The sequence below is a fragment of the Strongylocentrotus purpuratus genome, unplaced genomic scaffold (assembly GCF_000002235.5).
Source record: "Strongylocentrotus purpuratus isolate Spur 01 unplaced genomic scaffold, Spur_5.0 spur5_scaffold_20, whole genome shotgun sequence".
NCBI lineage: Eukaryota > Metazoa > Echinodermata > Echinoidea > Camarodonta > Strongylocentrotidae > Strongylocentrotus > Strongylocentrotus purpuratus.
The window spans coordinates 19687710-19711601 of NW_022145606.1; the positions used below are offsets into that span (position 1 = coordinate 19687710).

The following is a 23892-nucleotide window of genomic DNA, read 5'->3' on the forward strand; positions in this document are numbered from 1 at the left end:
GCAAGGTATAACTGATGGGCAAGAGCACTCATCCTTGTGGAGTGCCTGTGCTAAGTCGTCTTATTTAACATTTCCAAACATTTAACATTTCCAAAACGTACTTGTTGCACCCTGTTTGTCATGAAATCCCTTAACCATTGACATAATTTGGGATTCACAAAACTGCTTAGTTTTTTTCACCAAGGTTCCAGGAACTATCGTATTAAATGCAGAGGAGAAATTTACAAAGAGCACCCTAGCATATGTACCAGTTATTTCCAAATGTGTACAAACTGTATGTAGCAGGTAACCGATGGGCAACGTGGCAAGAGATGCAATGTTACGTTTTCTGTCTCAGGAGAGGTAGGCATAGTGCACCCCGATGTTTCATGCGAGACAATTACTAGAGCCAGCTTCGAGGACTTCCTCGCAAAAACGGCACGCCAGTGTTCCATCATATTCCCTCCAGGGGAACCAGTCGTGTTAATATACGACAACGCCAGACCACACGTGAGGGCTCAGCTTCCGCCCGACGTTGAGCCACTCATCCAGGGGGCGTTTCACAAAGCCTTTTTTCAATGACAAATAACAAAAATCAGTGACAAATCTGCTGATAACCAAGCAGAAGCAAGGATTTCAGTAGCTTATAACATAAAGTTTCATTTGTCACTGATGACAAGTTTTGTGAAACGCCCCCCAGGTTAAGCTCCTTCCTCCCTACTCTCCGTTCCTTAACTACACCGATAACGCCCATTCTGCATTTAAATCAACATTTAAGAAAGATTTGGCACGTCCTGATACGCAGCAGGCAATAGGTGATCGGGACGCTGCTTAACAGGCAGGACTGACGATGGAGAGGTGGCGAGTAGACATCGTTTGTCGTATAGCCAGGAGAAACGTTGACGCCGCACACAGGATAAATGCATGGGATCATATCGCAGAATGCAGACCTACATACTCCGATGCCTTGTCCGTCAGCAGATCGTTGGCTGAAGACTTGGCTAAATAATTAATCACGCTCAAATTGTGTGACACTAGTCCCTAACCCAATCACATTATTGTACTCTTCCTCCGCAATGAAATTATGATGAAATTATGATGAAATTATGATGAAATTATGATAAATTTAGGATGTAACACAAGACAAACAACTTTCTTATGTGACAATTTACAAACATATTGAATCCATCAAGTCCGTAGATGCGAGTCTTTTCTTTTAACAATCAAATTTAAAACCTGATGAATATCTAATAAATCTAATAACTATAATGTGTAAATGCAAGAAAAATAATATGATGAACTACACATGAAAACAAACATTCTTGAAAGAAAAATAATGAGCTATGAAAAGTGTCTTATAAACGAGAAATGATTATTGACCATCAATCTAAGTGCACAAAGTGCTAATTTAAATTCTACAAATAAATTTAAACGCTAAGAGCTCTCCGTCACGATGTCAGAAAATCGTGATGCGCCTAATCGAATGACCACATAGCGAAAGAAGCACATTGTTCATTAATTTGAAAGAAACATACATATATTCTAACAAATACTTCATAGATTTGAAAATTAGAAACAGGAATACAAACCCGAGATATACCTGACAACGCTAAAGACGTCGAATTTAAACGAAAGACAAATAATTTTCAATGACAAACTCGCGAATTTGGCCGGGTAATCCTACATTATGTAGGACAAATATCAATGATGATGGCTAGTACTATTGGTGATTATTTGTCGTTCGTTCCGAATGCCAAATAGAAGGAATTTTACTTATTAAGTTTTCGGATCACCCCCAACCCTATCCTGCCCTTTCTGGGAATTCCCGTATGTGCCAAGTATTTGTGTGCCCTTTGATCAACCACAATTCGCCGCGCCCATGATCTGGATTCGCTTAAAAGCATTCATGTCCCAGCTCACAGATTGATAAAAGGATACAACCAGTCTTCCTTTCCGATATGTTAAAGGATTTATCCAATGCTGGGAACAATACACTTCTTTACAATATCACTCGGACGGTATCAGGCAAGCAGCTCAACGGGTAAGTTTAACTTTATAGCAACAGAGCAGGGAATGGGAAAATGTGTCGGTTCCTGCCAGGCATCTGCTATAGGTGCTAGTAGTAGTACTGGTTTTCATCAAAAGACATCTTAGATTCTAGACATTCATTTGTATGTAATTCATTTATTCTCAGAATGGTCGAACAAGATTGTGTGTTTTGATCCTTGCATTGGTTGGTGGTGATAGAATTTTCATTTAACTGCTTGACTATAATACTGAGTTGTCTAATTCCTATTCGTGCAATGTTTGTAATGCACATGTATATTCAGACGTTGTGTGTCCGGACAAGTAGTGTATCCGAAAAGTTGATTTGAAACAACAATTTGTTGAAGTTTATAAGTAATATTTCATAAATCCTCTCAAACTTGTGTTGGACAATTAACATAAAGGATAAATATTCACGAAATGTTGCGCTGTGATCAGTTGAAAAATATTGCCCGTCAAATCGGAGTGTCCAGAGACCCAAAGCCCCAGATTCCCCTTAGCCAATGGGTAAATGCACACTTGCATTGGTTGCAAGCCTACCCCTACATGTAACATTCAATGCCTATCAACAAGTATACGATTCCATAAAATACACTTACAAATTACAGATGGTGTAATTTTAAAATACCCGAACTTTGGGGAAAAAAATAGTATTTGTTTTGTATTGTATTTTTATTTATTAACATTTATTTCCTTCTCAACCGTACAGTATGAAACACAATTTATATATACATGATATATGTAACAATTATTTCAACATAGAGAATACAGTAAATAATTCAGATACGGAAGGAGGCGAAAACCCGGAAAGCATAGCTTGTTTTATCAATATTTGACATTTGTACCTGTATCACTTAAATTAATACAAGTACTTATATGCAATATTTGTTAAATGTGGCAGTCCTTTGTGTAATTTTAGATTTTTAAATATTCTCAAACAATATTCAATATTATTAATTATGCAAATTTGCCTCATTAAAGTGCATGAGGCTATCAAGACCCTTCCTTAGCCGCCACTGTAGGTCTATACATGACGGAAAATATATCTAATTTCATTATCTCAATACAAATTAAGTCATATGGGTGAAGTTTGTTGAGCGTCTGAAAATGGGCATTTGGTTCGAATGCTTCCCAAGGAGTTGGATAATGTGCATATTTTGTGTGCGGACAAACTTGAATCCAATTACCCGGATAGTAGTACCAGTAAAAGTACCTAGAGAGTGTGTGTGTGCGTGTGTCATTAGATTTGTATACAGACGTGTATGAATCAGATACGATTATTCACGTCTGATGACCGACATTTAACGTCACCATCCGGCAGACTAAGATACATTGTCTTCCTATGAACCCCAAGTATTATTATTGTATTCTTCCTTATTCATGTAATATGTTAGATCACAATCACATGAAGACAATTTGGAATAGCATGTTAATTCTGTTTTCAAAGATGTCATTTTCTGCCTTCCAGTGTTACATATCATTACTGTACATTTAATGAAGGATATCCAATTTGTGTCAACTATAAAAAGTAATATTTGGATATCGTTAATACAAAAATGAAAAAAAAAATGAAAGGATAAATTGCGATATTGTGTTGAAAAAAAGAAAAGTATCATTTTGTCCCAAGTCTGCCTACCAATCAACAATTAATGTATACAATTTTCATTCTGGCTATTAAGATATAATCATTTGTATAAGGTTAATTAAAATACTTTGCAACAAGGCACTTAAAAATGAACTATGAACAAAATCTGATTATATTACGATAATGGTCTATTAAAATTGTCTTTAATTCAAGTGCACGCACCAACTCATAAGCTTTCTGCGTGCACAGTTACTGTACAATCAAAGCAAACGTACTTTGGATATTATATTGTAGACTTCTAGTGCAAACAAAGAACCCCAACCTCAGCCCCCCCCCCCCCCAACCCCGAATAGTGAATATAGACCATTAATCAACCCATATGTTTTCAACCCATGAGTTTTAAATACTTAACAACGAATATGATTTCTATTTTTGTTTTCATTTGTTATTTGTTAGTTCATAACTGTGAATTATATTTATTACTCTTCAATGATTCGTGTTGGATTAAAAGGTTATATGTTAAAAAGCACGTGACAACTCAACATTTGTACTACATAGGATGTACATACATATATAATGCAAAGACATGCAAGGTAAATTACAGCACAAAATTATACATTCATGGTTTATTAGCATATCATACTAAATTGGATGCAAAATTAACATAAAGATGCACCTTACAGAGAAGAAAAAAAGGGAGGAGAAAAGGAGGATGAGAGGAGAGAGAGAGAGAGAGAGAGTGGGAAATACGTTTTAATGTTGTCCTGATTCCTTTTATATCTTCTTTTCCATTTCGTTTTTATTCTTTTCCAATCTTTCTGTACAAAATCACTCCGGTATCGTAATTATACAAGCAGTATTAGGGTTTGCATGTGCTTTATCATTAACCTTACGGAAAGCATGCATCGCTTCAGTCATTAATATATTCTAGGGGGCTATACCTCCCCTTAATGCATTGTGATATTTTGAGGCATAGTGCCCCCTTCCAAAAATCCTTGATCTATCAGGGTGGGTTCAGTCGAACCTTTTAACATATCAACATGAAATTTAAGTTCCATGCATCTATATTTTGTAAAAAGAAGCACACTTTGAAAATAATGATTCCCATAACATAGAATGGTTGTTGGTAATTCTGTTTGAGACCATTTTAATTGCCTATAATGTTGATTGAAGCACATAATAAGGATAATATCTAAGATTCATAAGGCGCTGGTAAACACATACATTTGCTACGCGCTTTACAAATGAAATGAAAATTATGTTTAATCTAAATAAATAATGAACATTGTGCTTAATCTAGACGCTCTTACTTTAATATCACAGTGTTTCAACAGTAACATGATGATGCAAATAAAAATACAATAAGTAACGATGGGGACTCAATAATAAACCGATATAAGATAATCGGTATCATGAACTAGGGAACCTCACCTGGTTTGTAACACTTAGTCCAACATATGGAAAAGAGAGCAAGAGGCAATGTTATCAAACTAATTAACTATATACAGATCAATAACATTACGGTAGAGAAAGTTCGTTTATTATATAGAGTTTTATATTTATTTCAATGGATGCATACTCCTCGCGTCAAAATCCATCTCTGTCTTAAAGATAAAGGTGATTTCTGGTCATGCGATTGCATTGTGAAAGAAAAGGTGTGGAATGGATCAGAAAAAGTTGATCATGTAGCATGTAATTATTGGTGTGTACTGCAAGGTTTTGGAGTCATCAAAATCATAATAAATTTGACCCAGTCTTGGTAAAGTAAGAAGCACTGTACACAGAAAGATGTATATGGAACAAAAAGAAAAGTTTCAGGGCTACTAACCTTGATATCTAATCTTTCTATGCTCATTACTCAGTCAGTATACATTTTCTACCAAAATTGTTTGGCAAATGACATTTATTTGTAACCTTCAATTTTCAGTGTAAGTTTTGTTTGATTCTGTGAGAATTCATTTTCTTTTTTTACCAGAACTCACCTTTATCTTTAATTATCAGTCAAATTTCTATATGATATTGAATCTGAGTGTATTTCATTTGATTTCATTTCCATTATTTATTTAAACACGGTAACTCTCTCAGCCTAAACGGCTGGTTTTCAGAAAGTCCGCGTTAAATGAATAACAAATATACAAATTATATCACAAACAGAAACCAGTACAAAATATAACAAAACATATTTATGCAAAGTAAACGAATCAATTCAAAACAAAGAAAAACATTATTGGCATGGGTAAAAATGAAGAATAAGAACATTAAAAAACACTTGAATTACTATAATGTGCAAAATACAAATTATCAAAAATGAATCAAAAGTAGATAATTAACAGAGAAGTTTATTGTAAACCGATAGTCTGATCGGCTCCCCTCTCAAGGCCCCCCTCCCCCGCATTGTGTATTAGATATTGTCCATTATTATTCAAGATTGTTTTGTTTTATAGGATTTTGTTAAGCATACAGGGTGTTGTAAAGCAGATAGGCATCCAGGCAATGTTTGTTAATCACTTGAAATCCTACCAAAGTCTAGGTGACTGTATATGGAACAATTTGTAAACACAGCGTAAGCTGTCATGTTGTACGAACATGTCATTACTACGTGCTATCTGCATCCTGCATGTCGTATGGAAAATATGTAATGACTTATTTTCTATGAGTAAACATATTCATCTTTAGTTGGGACTTGTGAGTTTCTCACAAGGCTTATGAAGAAATTGGTTGTCGTTTAGTCCGAGGCTTTTAGAACTGATTTGTGGGACAATCAAAGTTCTGCATGTCGTATGAACATGGGATTTTAAAGTTTTTTTGAAAATGTAATATCACCTGCTAATATGCAACATGATTATCTCTAATCGCTGTAAAACACTAACCATATCCTCATTTAGTGTCTTGTACAGCATTTATAATTTGAAGGTTTATTTTTAGTGTAGATTTAAATGGTAGTACAGAATTTCCCCAAAGAGCATGTAGGCTATAGGAAAGAAAATTACCTTTTCTGGAAAGTTAAGATATCTACCTAGAATAGTTCAGCATTTTCTATCTATGAAGATCAATTCTAATTTTTGAGTTGTAGTTTTTTTCATATTATAGCATGGAATCGTCCAGGTGTGTCTGTAGTGGTGAATTGCCGTTTGGTCTACAACCAGTACGTCTACTACTCAATTAGTCTATTCCCATCGGGTTTCACTCAGCACGCATGCTATCCACATGGTCTCATAATGATTTCGTCTAATTCCCAGTTTGTGTAATGCCTATTTCCTCTACCATCCATGAGGCAAAATAATCATTTGATGATTATTATTATTTGAGATGAAATATTTATTACACCATGTGTATGGTAAAAAGAAATAGGCATTAAACACACTTGGCATTGGATCGACTGGTAATTAGACCAAATGAGTGATATATCAAAAAGGTAGTAGACTTTGGAAATTCGACCGAATAATGAGTAGACGAAATGATTATTAGACCATATGGATAGTAGACTGGCTGGGTGTTGACCTGATCTGTCTGTTCTACAACCAGGGAGCTGCTGACATATATGCATTTTCTCGAGCTCCTCAGGATCATTTGGTTTAGGGGGTTCATAAAAGATGTTTTCTATGAAAACTGGACAATTCCTAATAGTATATACACCAGAAAGAACAAAATCAGTCTGAATAACAGCCTACAGGGAGATTTCGTAAAATACTGTATATAAAAATGATGAGTACCGAAGAAGAAAACAATTACGAAAACCCTTTTTTATTAACTTAAACGGAAACTAAATAGATGTTTAAGTCTTGTGCTGCTTCTTTGGACAATGCAGTCAAACTTCTGGTGACAAAGGTGTGATTATGTCAACATGAAAATAGGCCAATTCTGTAAAGGAATCAATTATTGTTATCTTAAAATAATTATTTGATAGGAATAGGAAATTCTGGTCCATGCATTTAAAATCGGACCTTTAAATCTTCTGTTTGTCGATAGACCAAATAAGAAGAATATACCTGTAGGGTAAGTAGTACAGTCACTTAAGTTATGACTTTAATTTCCTGGTTATAATGATGGGTAGTTTAAATGCATGAAGATGGGAAAACAGCCACCCAATAACACAGGCCCTTCAATATATATGTTGGTATGTTTATTATTATATCAAATATCATTATCATTATTAGTAGTAGTAGTATCATTCATTTTATTGTTATTGTTATTATTGTTGTTATTGTTATTTTATTATTATCATTTTACATTGTAATTCTAATCATCGTTATTGGTGTTATCATTACTATTATTGTTATTATTATTATATTTGTTAAATATTATTATTAATATATTTATTATCATTGATATTATTTTTATTAGGCCTATTGTTAGTGTTGTTATTATCATTTAATAGCAGAAGTAGTAGTAGTAGTTGTATTTGTATTGTTATTATTATTATTGTTTACTACTCATGATACGAAGTATAGGATTTGTAAATTATCGAGACGATCCATATTTGGTCATTAATTTCTCTGTTCACATTATCATTTCAGTTTCAAGCATGTTGAGGGGACAGTTACTAGCAGTTTTCATGTACACAGCCTGTCTCACAGGCCTTAGTGAGCAAGCTATTTTGACTTGTGGTAAGTACAGTATGGTGGAGAATGTGTTTCTTAGATTTCATTTGAATGTGTGTGTGTGTGTGTGTGTGTGTGTTATTGTGTTTTGATGGACGTATATTAATCAGATATGATTATTTACGTTTTGGGACCGACCTTTAACGTCACCCTGCGAAAGATGTAACTCAGTTTCATAAAGGGGTCGCTCGAGACGTGGTGTAGGCGAAGACAAAAAACAGACCAAGTAAACGTGCCGCTATATAGAACAACTCACGTGTCTTGAAATTTAACGAGAATATTTGAATACTTGTTTAATGTATAATTTCATATCAGACCTGCCATTCTTAAGAGTAATTGTGTCAAAAATACCAGAAAAATTTGAGCAGAAAATGGCGACTGTGTCATTTGGACACTTGGACTTGGCTAGTGAATAGAATGAATTACGTATTATAACTCACATTTCAATTTCATTTTGCATGAGTATGCAGCGCTGTAATCGAAATATGTGGTAGGTTTTTCTTGGTTTGTTTTTAGATTGTTGTTCCTTTCATGATACCAGTAAGTGGGTTTTATTTTAAGTTATTTCTCTCTCTGCAACCATGAGATAACTAACATGTACATGTATGTTACTTCTTTGAAAGCTATGTGCAGTTTGTTTAAATGTTTAAACTTTATTACGTCAGTTAGAACGAGAGTCTCTGTGATGTATTTTTTTCTTTTAAATGTTATCTTAATCTTATTATGAAAGAGCAACGCTGACTCAGAAGATCAGTTAAAAATGAAGTCTTCTTTTATTCAAGAATGTAGATGTTCAATGTGAAGAGTGTTAAAACAATAACTGCTTTCATTTTCATTGCAGAGGGAGGTGATCAATTTATGAAGGACGATGTCAGAGTCGTTGATGGTTACCAAAGATCTGGAGCAGGAGATTTGATCTTCCTTGGAAGTAATCAGACGTTGACAATAATTGACGGGGACAATGTCAATACTGGGGTATGTATGTATGCACCAAGATAAATGTGTACGTTCAGAATTTCTTTTTTAATGTTGGCATTGTTAAGGATCTACCCTATAATTTAAGAAAGGGGTTTTCTGCATTTTACTTTTTAAGAACTTCTTGCATGAAAAATATGCCAAAAATTGAAATTTTGGAGGTCCAGACTTAATTTGTGCGTGTCCATGTATACGTGTCAAGCCCTAATTTTAGAGATGCATTATTTCCATCAATCATTCACATTCATTTAAAGTTCAGGACACACGATTTCCATGAATCGTTAATTCTCATTCATTCAAAGTTAAGGATACTGGTGTGGTGTGTGCATGTGTAATTTCTTTGGCTTTCATCAAACATTTTTGTTTTATATTCTCAGAGAGAAAAAAGGGGGCGATGATAGTAAAAATAATATTAGTGATTATAAAGTCTTTATATAATTATTAAGATTAAATCTAAGTAAAAGGAAAGACGTGCATTGTACTGTTTGGCTTTGCTTAAACGTGATGACATTTAATAAAGCACATGGCAGTCTACATGACTATGTGACATTTTAAATCGGATTTGCCGGATAATGAATTCGACAAGTCTCGACAAGTCAATGGAAACGAAATATCTATGAATATGTATATGTATGTACATGTATTTTATTTATTAATTATTTAATTATTTATCTCCTTTATGTTTTAGTATTTGGGGGTATGTTATAGTACAGGTTACACGGGTTGCTACAAAGCACATTCTGATGTGGTGAGTAATAGAAAGCTCCTGTCTTCAAAATATATGGCAAGCCATAGGGAAAATAACTAAATATATTACATCCCTGAAAAGTACATGGGTCAGTATCAAAATATATTCAATGTTTATAAGCAATATATGCGCTTTTAAAATATAAAATATATATGTGTAAGAATATATGCGATGTGTAAAATAAATAAATGCGTTATTAAAGTATTCTGAATATTTAAAAAAATGCATGCGCTATCAAAATATACACTTTTTTTGTTTTTAATACATTCTTTATTAATATATGCAAACACAAACTTATATGCAAACAAAATATATTTATGTGCAAGGAAAGAAAATTGGTTAAACACAACAACTAGATTGGACAATTTATATGTGCCAAAACATAAATTATATCGTTAGGTCCCGTAATATATGCGTGCCCGGATGTTTTTGTGATTTTTTTTTTGTTGTTCGCATGAGATTTCCGTTCGTACCAGAAAATATCTTTGTACAGAAAAATAAGAGCTTTTTTTTATTCAAACTTGAAAAATATGGAATTACTGAAAATAGGCTCATATGGTTCAAAAACTATTTAAGTAATATGAAGCAAGTAGTATACTCCAAAGGAAAACTATCTGATATAAGAGAGCTTTCAATCGGGGTACCAAAGGGCAGTGTCTTGGCTCCCAATTTGTTCCTAATATTCATTAACGATATATCTGAATGTATAACTGAAGGCGCCTGCACCATATTTGCTGATGATGTTGAAGTCTTTGTTGCAAAAAGTAAGTTAGATGACGTCAAAAAGAAATTACAAAAATATATTAACGCTCTAAATAATTGGTATAATCAAAATCGATTACGCATTAGCACAAGTAAAACCAAAACAATACTTATCAAATTAAGATCCTCTGATATATTGAATATATTCATAAAAGATGAACTGATCGAACAGGTAAAATATGTGAGATACTTAGATATAATGATTGATGAAAACTTGAATTGGAATTTCTATTTAAGAGATTTATGTAAATCTATTGCTTATAACATTTATTCTCTAGGAAAGCTGAGTAAATTGCTAAACTCAGAACTATTGAACAACCTTTATAAGTGAATAATCTAACCCTGTATAGACTATGTAATCTATGTATGGGGAAACTGCCCAGCCAGCTACAAGATGCCCCTTCAGAGAGATTGCAGAAAAGAGCTGCTAGATATGTAACTAGTATCTCTGACTATGAAATTGCAAGCGGCAACGCATCGATAACACAACGTTCCTGGCAAACTATTGACCACCGCCGTGATTATTTTCAGGCTATGATTATGTTCAAATGTATAAGGGGCATTGCTCCACCTCGCTTATCAAACGAAATAGAAATGTATTTCGACCGCCATGGTCTTAATACAAGAAATGCAAACTCTCCACATGTAGTATTGCCTAAACCCAACGTGACCTTATTCAAACAATATTTTAAGTATGCTAGAGCGGTTAATTGGAATAAGCTTCCCAATAATATCCAAAATTTCAATTCAGTTGACAGCTTTAAACACCAATATAAAAAACCTTCCTTTTAATCGACAAATGTGTTCACTGCCGTTCCTCCTTACTACTACAGCAATGTATGCAATAATAACTAAAAATGATCGCTAGCCCTATATTGTCTACGAAATTACATATACTTATGCATATTTTTTTTCTTCACTATTTTCGTTTTTCCCTTATCTTATTTTTCCTATTTGTGTTGTTTCGTTTTTTACCATTTGTATAAAACTGCTATTTTGTTTGTAACTACTCTTATTGTCAAGTCTTGAATTTTTATTTTCCTTCTTTATGCAGAACCATTATGTAAAACAGCCGGCGAGTTGATCAATGTTATCCTGTTAAAAAATGTTTTAATAAATTAATAAATAAATAAATATATTAGTAAAAATAAAAAAATATTTGCGCTCCTTTGCCTTTGATAGTCTTTGAATACTGGGCATTGCTTTCAATTTGTATTTGTCTTGGTTTTCCATCCTCATCAACGCCAAACATTACCAGGTTTCCTGCATCAATACTTATATTGCTATACATAACTCCCGAAAATAAAATGTGTAGAGGTGATCTGCTTTCAGATCGTAGAATATGGTTGCTTCACATTAGAGCAAATTTCTCTAATGCAAAGTTGATTCTTGGCAAATAAACATTATGAAGTAACAAATATATATATATAACTCAGAATCTCGATACAGGAAACCAATTCCCTAAAGGTAGAAAAAAAGTATTTAGTTGTAAACATAGAATATTTTGATTACCCATATATTTCTAATAAAACATCGAATATATTTCAATGGCGCATTATATTTCTTATAAACATCGAATATAATTATGTGTATACATATTCATACTGACCCATACATTTTGCAGGGATCGAATATATTTAGTTTTTTTCCCCTATGGCTTTCCATAAACATCCACATATAGTTCTAGAGCAATACTCCCTTGACAATTAACCCCCGGACAATCACCCCAGGCCATTTACAAGCGGGACAATTACCCCGGGGAAAAAATCCCTTCATGACAATCACCCCCGAGTGTGTGTATTTTGTGTTTGTGGGGGGGGGGGGGGGGGCGCACATTATATCTTGTCTTTAGGCAAATGTCTTAGGGGGTTATTGTCCACGGGGGGGGGGGGGGGAATGTCCTCGAGAGGTGAGTGTCCTAGGGGGTGATTTTCCGGGAGGGGGTTATTGTCCTCGGCGGTTATTTACCAGGGGGTATTTTTCCCGGGGTGATTGTCTTGGGATAAATTTGTCCTGATACAGTCATTTATAATTTACTGTAATAACCAGAATCCTTGTGTGACTTTAACTTTTATGAATTGTTATATATAGACGGTTATTTTCATGGCAACAATTTTTTTTTTGGCAAAGTGAATATCTTGTTGTGTTGTATTAGTTGTGATTTAACTGCATTTTACCTAGCATTCAGCTTTTGCGAAACTGAACCACTTACATAATTCGCGAAATGGTTTTGCAAGTTTCTTCAAATTTCCAAAAAATGATATTACTTTTGTGCAATTGTACTTCATAAGCCCTAATTTATTAATGATGATGCTAATGATCAAGCATTACACCTTTGAATATGAAATGACACTACTGGAATTGAGTTCATATTGCAGTTTGAAATAAATGTCATTTCAACTGCGGTGTATATGGGATGAATATTAATCACTTCAGTGTAAGTTCAAAATCATGTTATAATTTGTGCACAAAAACATATGGGAATGAAAATTGAAGGGATGAAATTTCTCACAATATGAGAGGAGTAACATGTGTGTAATTGTATACCGTCAATTCAAACATTGGTACTATGAATTACCTGAATTTTGCAGTCAACTTGGCAAAGTCACTAAAATCAAATTTGTTGCCAGTGTCGCAGCTTGTAAAGAGAAGTGATTAAAAGTGATGCGTTGATTATTTAAGAATTAATTTCTACCTTTAAATGTGTGTATAGGAGGATTGTGATAACTATATTAGAGGAGTGACTACGCTTGGCCAAACCTGCAATAGTAGAAGTTGCAGGGTTTTAGCATGTGGAACCAATGCTGAACTTCCACGGTGTGCATTCTGCGATTATGATGGTTCAATGGTAAGATACGATTTTAAATATCCTTTTATATGGCTAATCTGGCTACAACCCTTAGCACGAGACATACTTCCCCTGAGACCGACAGCCCACGATACAGAAAGCCCATGAGACCGCCGCACAGTGGGCCAGGGAGGAACCAAAGTGCGCCAAAACTCATTTTGGGGGATTTATTTTCGTATAAATCCAGAGGAAATGTTTGGATTTCCAGGGATTTCCGCTTAAATTGTATTACCAACATTTTTCTCTAATGTCACATGTATCTAACATTTTAATACCACCATTTCTCTAATGTCACATGTATCTAAAATTTTAATACCACCATTTTCTCTATTGTCTAAGCTTTAAGTTGATACCAAATTTGGCAGCCCAATTCTGCCCGTTATTATGTTAGAGCCGTTTTCCTTGCAACGTTGCCCCGAAAAAATGTGTTTATTTTGGTCCGCGGTGTCAGAAGATGTTTCACGCGCCCCCACGTGATTTATGACCGCGAATACTTCATGATTAAGCCGCGGACCAAGACAAATTAAGAAAAAATGTCGGGGCAATGTGGCAAGGGAAATCGGCTCTAGCATAACAACGGGCAAGATCGGGCAGCCAAATTTGGTATCAACTTTAAGCTTAGACAAAAGAAAAAAATGGTGGTATTAAAATATTAGCGGAACTCCGCGGAAATATAAACATTTTCCAGTGAATTAATAAAAACAGGGACAGTTAGTCAATTTTCAGTGAATTACCCTATAACATATCATGAATATTGTGTTTCTATTAATTTTAACCCATTCATGCAACGAAATTAACTATCAGGAATATGTGAGAGCAATTTCATATCAACGACTTAAAAACTTTATGTTAAATTGAAAGATTTATGAAATTAGTCGATTTTGCACTAAAACTGTAAATATGCAGGATTTTCCTGTATGAAGGAGTAAATTTATATCCCTATTGTGCATACCGGAATTAAATATTTTCCTCAGTGTTTCACCTTTCAACTGGGCTAGAAAAAAAATGGAAAAATAGATCACCCAAAACTAGTTTTGGCGCACTTTGGTTCCTCCCTGGCCCACTGTGCGCCGGCCCCCGATACAGACATCCCATTTGCCGATAGTGAATTCGGTTTCATTTACTACAATTTTGGAAGTCTCCTAAAATCATTTTCAAGAGACCGAATCTAATCATTGTCTGACATGTTAATTTTTATATGAGATTTGCAAAAGTATTCCAACATATTATAATTCTAATGCCAAAGTAAAATGAGTCTTGGTGAATTCACAGGTCTCTCTGTTCATTGGCGGTCTGTAGGTTGCCAATCTATCTTCAATTTTGAATCATTTTTTACGAACGAGAAGTAAATATATCCACTCTCTTAAAAAGTATTATAGTTACATTTAGGTACAGTCATGAAACCTGGATCAAATAAACAATGAATTCAATATTTGAAGAAGTAGTGAATGTTAATTTGAGTTTCTATTTTCACCCTGATTTTTCTTCTCTAATTCACAGCTGAACTGCTCGTTTATCGAAAATGACCCACCTCAGGACCTACCTTACGATAATACTACTACTACTAATTACACTGGATGCACTTCAGACAATATTGACGGAGGAGAGGTGTTCCAATATCGGAAGAATGACAATGCAACATTCCTTTTTCATGGTAAGTCCCCCCCCCCCCCCCCCCCCAACTCCGTGAACGGAGGGATACCATGCGTGTTACCAAAATGTCCGGTGAAGGGGTACTTTTCACGCACCAAAGTCCGGCTCGTAGTACACAAAAATGCGGCCCGCATTGACTTTTACACACCGGACTTAGGGGTTGTTTTCAAAGGGAGGGAACACGCATATGCGTACCCTAAATAACACTGAGTTGGGGGGCGGCAGGCGCGTAAAAAAACGCCGGCCAAAAAAAAAGAGAGAGAACAAAAGAAGAAAGGAGAGAAAATAGGAAAGAAAAGGATTAAGAGTCGAGAACGGTACAAAGAATTGTCTTCTTTCTCTAATAATTTAATGAAACGTCAGAGCTTCCGCGCTACGCGCGGAGGAAGGGAAACTTGATTCAAACAAGGATTAGGAGTTGAGGACGGTACAACGAATCGTCTTCTTTCTCTAATTATACGTCAAAATTCCGCTCTTTGCGCGGGAGCGGGGAAACTTAATTCAGACAAGGATTTTGAGTCGAGAACGGTAAAACGAATCGTCTTCTTTCTGTAATAATTTTATGAAACGTCAGAGCTTCCGTGTTATGCGCAGAGGAAGGGGAATTTGATTCAAACAAGGATTAAGAGTCGAGGACGGTACAACGAATCGTCTCCTTTCTCTAATTAAACGTCAAAAGAAACTGAATTCAGACAAGGATTTTGAGTCGAGAACGGTAAAACGAATCGTCTTCTTTCTCTAATAATTTAATAAAACGTCAAATCTTCTGCGCTTCGCGCGGGAGGGGGAGGGAGAGAACTGAATTCAGACAAGGATTAAGAGACGATCGAGGACGATACAACGAATCGTCTCCTTTCTCCAATGAAATTGAATTTAAATAAGGATTAAGAGTCGAAAACGGTCCAACGAATCATCTTCTTTCTCCAATAATTTAATGAAACGTCAAAGCTTCTGCGCTCTGTAAGTGATTCGCTCACTACTCCCCCCACCCCCCCCCCCCCCTAAAATTAAATCCTGGGTACGCGCTTGGGGGCGGGGGTAAGTTGCGGAGATTTCGTGGTACATGTATATTGCAATGGCATGGCAGGTCTGGTAATTGTTTAGTGTCTCAAACTCTTCGATCATCCAGAAAATATTCTTTCTTGTTTGTTCAATGTGGGGTTCAATGTGGCTATACGACTGTAAATTTATAATATGGTAGAAATTAAATAAAAACATACATGATCATGTCCCTGCTTGATGCATGTAAAACGTGAAATTTATGCGGGCATCTTGCTGTTTAATACACGAATACAAAATTAATATTTTCGATCACACTGAAACAGGAATAGGAGGAAAAAGGGCACTTTAGTATAAAAAAAACCATAATTTTCATGAAAATTCATAGCAGTTTAAAAGAAAATATCACAACATTGAAAGACAAAGTACTGATTTGAGGCCTTTTCGAATACAAATAGATGTAAGCTTAGGCATGTCGTATTCTCGAGGAGCATCAATCTAGACAAATCGATTTTTCAAATACTTAATAATTGGTCATTGTTATATACATGTATAATATAAGGAACTTGCACACCGACCAATGGATGGCATTTTAGAGTGCTTTTCATCCGGTGGAGAAGGAGCTACACGATACATGTACATGTATGTAATTGACAACTAGTCATTCAAGATTGTAGATATTATACCCAATTCACGGTCGGTATGCTTAACTGTGTTTATTCTACTACAGAAGGAATAATATACTATGGACTTACGATAAAATGTCACATTCCAAAATCCATCGTTGGTTTGGCATCAGTCACCTCCGACGGAGTAATAACCGGAAAAGTTATCACAATGACCGATTTGGAGAAAATGGTTGCTAATGGTGAGTAATAATAATAATAATAATGAACGTTATTTGTATAGCGCAATATCATTAACAAAAGGAAAGTCCCTATGCGCTTAGAAAAGAAGGAATAGAGATAGGGCGGAATAGAAATGAACATTTATGCCTGATACATGAAAATAATTAATTATAAACAACAATAATGAGTATGTTTCTTTGGTTTGATTATTTTCTAAGTTTCGTCTGTTGCCTTTCTACATGTTTATGTACTTGCAGTTATAGTAATAAAAAACACCCTTAAAAAAGTATGTTCAATGTTAAACAAAAAATGGCAATGCAAACACTTACTGTAAAGAAATGATATGTAGGCTACTTGATTATGTTATTTTTTGCCCATTTGCAATGCAGTTGTTTATATATCACACATCAAAAATTATAATGTTCTCCTTCATTTATTCTTCTTTATATTATTTAGATGTTGAATGTCCTGTTTTTAATATCATATTAGTATCATCACCATTATCATGATTGTCCATATTGATATTGATATTAAGCAAATAAATACCGTTGGTGAAGGTGATGGGACAAACTATCACTTCCGAGGCGATCTGGATGTAGCTATCTTTCCGAAGCGAAGCTGATGAAAGATAGCGTATACATTCTGATCGACGAGGAAGTGATAGTTTGCCATCGCCTGAAACCAAAAGGTGATCATTTGCTTAATATTCCACATCTAAAACAATCTAACTACAAAAAGAAAAGGACGTGTATGCATCTACATGAAAGACACCAGGCCCTAATTCACACCAATTTTTGTTTAAAGTTTAACCCAACCCCTTGAGGGTACGGTGCGCACATGTGTTTGCTTTAATTGCACTCATTGCTAATGCGCGCTTAATTACGCCTGTTTTAGTGCGCTTTTGGATAATATTCAGTTAGATAGTACCTCTATCTTCAGTGAAAGTGCGTTGCACTGTGTAGATAGTTGTACTATCTACACAGTGTAACGAACTTTTTGCTTCTCCCATCAATAATGGGCGAACTATTTCTCATCACGTGATTTTCTTTTGACCAATCGTAGAGCAAGATATGTGGAATATAATGAATTATTATACATCAACAAATCTTCTTCTCCTTCATTTCTTATTCTTCCTCTTTTTACTATTATCGATGTTGATGTTGTTGTTGTTAATATTATTGAAGTACTATCACCATTATCATTCGGATTTCCATTTTGATATTGATATTGATTTATCACACATCGACGAGTCTGCTTCACCTTCATTTCTTATTCGTCTTATTGTTATTATCATCGATGTTGATGTTGTTGTTACAAATTCATATTAGTATCATCACCATCATCATTATAATTTCCATTTTCCTTTGTTATGAAATCAGAGGCACACTTTGTAGGAACACCTTTTGTCAGTGGCGACTTCGTCTACTTCCTCTTCCGTGAGTCATCACAGGAGTTTGCTAGCTTAAGTGCAGGCCAAGATCCGAGCATAAACACCTACTACAGCCGAATCGCTAGGATTTGCAAGGTCAGTTTTTCACACGTTTGGGGTCTGTTATCCCCATGAAAGATTACGAGATCATCTATAAGTATAACAGTCGGAAAAAATATATATTGCAAAGTGACAATCCTTTATTTTATTCTTGAAAATCATCAATTACCAAAACAGGTTTCAGTCTTGATGAAACTTTTTAGTCAATATAAAAACTACATAGTGGGTAGACTAGTCGCCGCAGGCATATTAGAAACAATAGGAAGTGATCCAAAAACGGATTCAGGTTCTCTGCGCAAGCTTTTATGTTATTCTTTGTTTGTTTTTCATGACCTCGGCAAAGATCCTGATTATGATTTTTTTTCAGGTAAAGTTTCTTGAGGTTGCACTATACATTGTAGCTATGCACATGATTGTTGTCAGGTGATGGGTGATTATTCTGTAAGTTGATTACGGTGCTTACGGTGATTATTTTGCATTTTGAAGATTGCATTCTAAATTGAACGACCACATTTCCATAAAATACTGCATTATTTTTTTAATTCTCTGGTCAGGTAAAGGAAATCATTTTTTTAAATTAAGCATTAAATAGGCACGGTAATAATAATGTCAGCTTTGCTAAAGGCGGGGCAATAATAATGGAGTGCATTATAATTATCATTATTATTAATATTATCATTATTGTTGATATTATCAGGTGATCTACAGCAGATCACCTCTTGATCGTGAAAATCTTTCTTTCTTTCTCTACATTTTTTAAAACCCATACCTTCCAATCACAATCAAGTTTTTACCACTAAACTGCCGAATTTCAGTCCATTGTGACCTTAAATGACGTCATGCGTGCGTGTTAAAAATCACTCAGGGGCTGCCTAACTTTGCCAAAATATAAAAAGATATAAAAATGTGCTTACGTCAAATTTATAGCTCTTAAACGAGTTCTTGAACCACCAAATTCATATTCAAATAACGAACCTAACAAATATTCCGCTTTCTCGATTTCATTTTGCTAATCGATTTGACATGACTATTTTTCTATCAATTGTTTTTCTTCATGTTCATAGCATGGTATGAAAACAAAATAAGTTGAAAATACTTGGTAAGCCCCCCCCCCCTCCCCCCCCCCCCCCCAAGGGCTTTTTAACGTGTAAATGATGGCCAAATGCGCACAGCAAATTTCCTGTGTTTGTTCATAAATTGAGAGTGGATAATAAGGATATATTGACTGCTTTGAGAGGCATAGTGGTTTCTATAGGGTCAAGGGAAACTCACAACCTGCTATGACCCCAAGGCGCTTGCGCCGCGGGGTCATAGCAGGTTGTGAGTTTCCCGAGACCCTATAGAAACAACTATGCCTCGAATATTAAAAGCAGTCAATAGATATTTTATATACCGAAAAAAAGGAAAATGTTGACTCACCATAAGTTGAAATCTTGGCATAGCTGTGTCCTCCATTTTGCCTCTTTATTGACAAAAAATTGGAAACAAAAAACCCCAGTATTTTGCGATCGAGACTAGTACACAAAATGGCGATCGGTCGTCTGCGCTGCGTGGATTGGTAGATTCGTCGCCTGAATGCAGCGACCAAAATCGAATTGCACTCAAACACCGTTAACGGTATTGCGCATCGGTCATCGCACAAAAGAAACTTATACGGTAACACGTAAACCAAAATGGGGATCGCAGCAAAATGACGTCACGTTTCACAGCCATGGAAAAAGTGCTATGAAAAATGGATATAGAGCCGGGAAAAATGACTATGAATTTCAATTAGCGGGCATGGTTAAGACCATGACTGCATTTTCAACCAATCAGAAGACAGGATTAGTAAAGAATCTTAAAATGAGGTATATAATGTGATTTAATGTATTGTCAACGAACGTTAATTTGAACCCTGGACCTTTGGACTGAGAGTCCGTGACCACGACATCTTGTTTGCTTTGCAGAATGATTATGGGGTAAATGTTGTAAGTACAATGACCCTCACCAGTTTCTTGAAGCAGCGCCTTGTGTGCTCCCAAAATTATTCCGATGGTTCTTCTTTGGATTATAATGAGATACGTAAGTATAAACAGTATGGAAGAGTGTTTACGACGACGACGATAATGATGATGTGACGGGATCATCGTGAAGATGTCGGTGGTTATAATAATAATGATGGTGTGAATATACTTGTAATAGAAATGGTTGGATGATAAAATAGTGGTGATGTTGATGGTAATAATAACGCGATCTGAATGGTATGAATGATTACGATGATGATGATGGTACTGGTGAAGAGAAATGATGGTTGTAGTGGTGGTAGTGTTGGTGGTGGTGATGATGATGATGAATATGATTATGATGTAAAGATGGTGGTGGTGGTGGTAGTGATAATGATAATAATGTGAAGATGGTGGTGATGGTGGCGATAATGATGATGATGATTTTGGTGGTGGTGGTGATGATGATGATGATGAATATGATTATGATGTAAAGATGGTGACGGTGGTGGTGGTGGTGATAATGATGATAATTTAAGGATGATGGTGATGGTGGTGGTAGTGGCGATAATGGTGATGATGAATATGATTATGATGTAAAGATGGTGGCGGTGGTGGTGGTGGTGATAATGATGATAATGTAAGGATCGTGGTGATGGTGGTGGTAGTGGCGATAATGATGATGATGATTGTTGTGGTGGTAGTGTTGGTGGTGGTGATGATGATGAATATGATTATTATGTAAAGATGGTGGCGGTGGTGGTGGTAGTGGCGATAATGATGATTGTGATGATGATGGTGCTGATGATAAGGAAGAAGAGGAGGAGGGGGAGCAGGAAGAGGATGGTAGTGGGGGGAAAGGGAAATTGGGGAAAAGATTTATTCTAATCAACTAAAATCCAGTCTTACTAAGTCTATTGTAGAAAATAACATATATTACAAAAAATATTTAATTCTTAATGACGTATCAGTATAATTATACCAAATCTATTTTCTCAGAGTTAACACACTTCTTTTTACTTACAGAGGACTTCGCCCTCAGTGAGGATGGTAGAATGATCCATGCTATTTTCACCAAAGGACAGTAAGCCTCATACTGTGTTTTAATACATTTTTTTTTGTCTCAGTGATATAATTATGCAGTTGTTAGAAGGGGAAGAGAGTGACCAAACTAAAAGAAAAACTGAAACTGTGGGGCAAAAAAACATTTAATAAAAAAATATCCGGTGTAGTTGTAAGGGTAGCCATGAACAGATAATGAATACTTGTTCAGTCACATTACCACTAGCTAGATTAACTTATACCAGATATAAAAGCGTGTCACCTGTTATTATAAATGAGTTGAAAAGAAATGCAAACCAAAAATGAAATTTCCGTTAGGATTTTGGCAGACCTCCCCTGTTTCAGAGTGAAGGGGGTACCTTACCTCTTAACATTATGCCCACTACAATAGTATTTAGTTTCAAGGAAGGGGATGTTATTAAGCAAATAATTACCGTTGGTGAAGGTGATGGGACAAACTATCACTTCCGAGGCGATCTGGATGTAGCTATCTTTCCAAAGCGAAGCTGAGGAAAGATAGCGTATATATTCTGATCGACGAGGAAGTGATAGTTTGCCATCGCCTGAAAACCAAAAGGTGATTATTTGCTTTATATTCCACATCTAAAACTATTTAATTACAAAAAGAAAAGGACGTGTATGCATCTACATAAAAGACACCTAGGCCCAAATTCACACAAAAAAAGTTTAAGTTTTTAACCCAACCCCTTGAGGATAAGGTGCGCGCGCGCATGTGTTTTCTTTAATTGCGCTCATTGGTAATGCGCGCTTAATTACGCCTGTTTTAGTGCGCGTTTTGGATAATCTTCAGTGAAAGTGCGTTGCCCTTTGTAGATAGTACCTCTATCTTCAATGAAAGTGCGTTGCACTGTGTAGATAGTAGTACTATCTTCACAGTGTAACGAACTTTTTGCTTCTCCCATCAATAATGGGCGAACTATCTTTCCTCACGTGATTTACTTTTCACCAATCGTAGAGCAAGATTCTTAGTATGTGGGATATAAAGTATGTTATACTTAGTTATTATACAATTTTCCGTTTGAAAATTTTAACTTCAAATCATAACATTCAATTGATTATATCTAGCAATATTTAATTGAGATCATTACTCCAAAAGCTTACTATGCAATTGTGTAATATGTAATATGTTTTGTATAATTTTTGCCACGTTCAGTTTAATGAAGTCTTCACATACTGTACAGGTAATGTTTAAAAGAGATATTCAACCTCAAAACTGTTACCAAGAAGTATGATAGTAGAAATTTGCAAAATGTGCAAGCTCTTATTTTTTCTACTAAAGGTAGCTCCTTCATCTACTGATAAATTAACAACCTACAATACATTAACCACACGAATGTTACCAAGAATTATGATTGTTTTTTACAAGCTCTTTTTGTTTCTACTCAAGGAAGCTCCGTGATCTACTGAAAAATAAAAACAAATTACAATATCCGAACCTTAACAATGTATGGTAATAATCTACAAGCTCTTCTTTTTCTACTCAGGTAGCTTTTTGATCTCCTGAAAATAAAAACTGACAATATCTTAATCTCGAAAATGTTACCAAGAAGTATGAAAGTAACTTACAAGTTCTTCTTTTTTCTACTCAAGGTAGCTTCATGATCTACGGAAAAATTAAAAAACTTGCAATATCTAAACTTTGATGAGAAATATAAAAGTAGTCCATATTACTTTCATATCATGTTGTTGATTCCAAAATGTATTGACATTATTATGTTATTTTGTAGCTTTGAACATTACTGATTGGCATGTTAATCCTTCCCCAAATTCCCTAACAGCTGGGGCGGTGAGGGTTGCAGTGGCTGCAATGTACAAATATCTATTATCATATCATTATATGAGTTTTCATACTTTCTGCTCAAAAAAGTTAATGATACCTGTTTGAATTTATATACACCTGCCAGGACATTGAGGTCAGCCAGTGATCCTCTCCGTCTCACATATTCAGTTACCCGCACATTAGCCGGTGATGGGACATTTACTGTATCTGCTTCAAAATGTTGGAATGATTTACCACTTCGAATTAGTTATTACCTTCAGAAAGGCCTTTTTTTTTGCAGTTTGTAGTTGTAAGACTGTTTTTTCTAATTATATGTATTTATGTAATTTTTTTATTTGTATTAAATGTAAGCGCTTTGGGCCTTATGGGAAAAGCGCGGTACATGTATAAGTAATAATAATAATAATAATGATAATAATAATAATAATAATAATAATAATAATATCATGTGTTATTTTCTCCAGGAATGCAGCGCCACAAACAGCTCTCTGTGTTTTCGATCTGACTTCAATCG

At 35.2% G+C, this 23892-nt stretch overlaps 1 protein-coding gene across 1 annotated transcript; it reads left to right on the top strand.

The window, feature by feature from the left end:
- The first annotated feature begins 1868 nt into the window (after nucleotides 1–1868).
- On the top strand, nucleotides 1869–21603 carry LOC105444383. Its single transcript, XM_030993739.1, has 10 exons — nucleotides 1869–2020; nucleotides 8128–8217; nucleotides 9053–9186; nucleotides 9875–9934; nucleotides 13410–13544; nucleotides 15045–15198; nucleotides 16927–17064; nucleotides 18424–18569; nucleotides 19598–19601; nucleotides 21542–21603. The coding sequence occupies exons 1-10, from the start codon at nucleotides 1957–1959 to the stop codon at nucleotides 21601–21603; spliced, it is 987 nt and encodes a 328-aa protein (XP_030849599.1). The 5' UTR covers nucleotides 1869–1956.
- Nucleotides 21604–23892: the final 2289 nt, after the last annotated feature.

Bases quoted from the DNA above. Each gene is read 5' to 3' on its own strand.
- LOC105444383 (XM_030993739.1), top strand. From the start codon at position 1,957: ATGCTGGGAACAATACACTTCTTTACAATATCACTCGGACGGTATCAG. The intron at 8,218-9,052 runs GTAAGTACAGTA...TTTTCATTGCAG, and splicing joins GCAAGCTATTTTGACTTGTG to AGGGAGGTGATCAATTTATG. The intron at 13,545-15,044 runs GTAAGATACGAT...TCTAATTCACAG, and splicing joins GCGATTATGATGGTTCAATG to CTGAACTGCTCGTTTATCGA.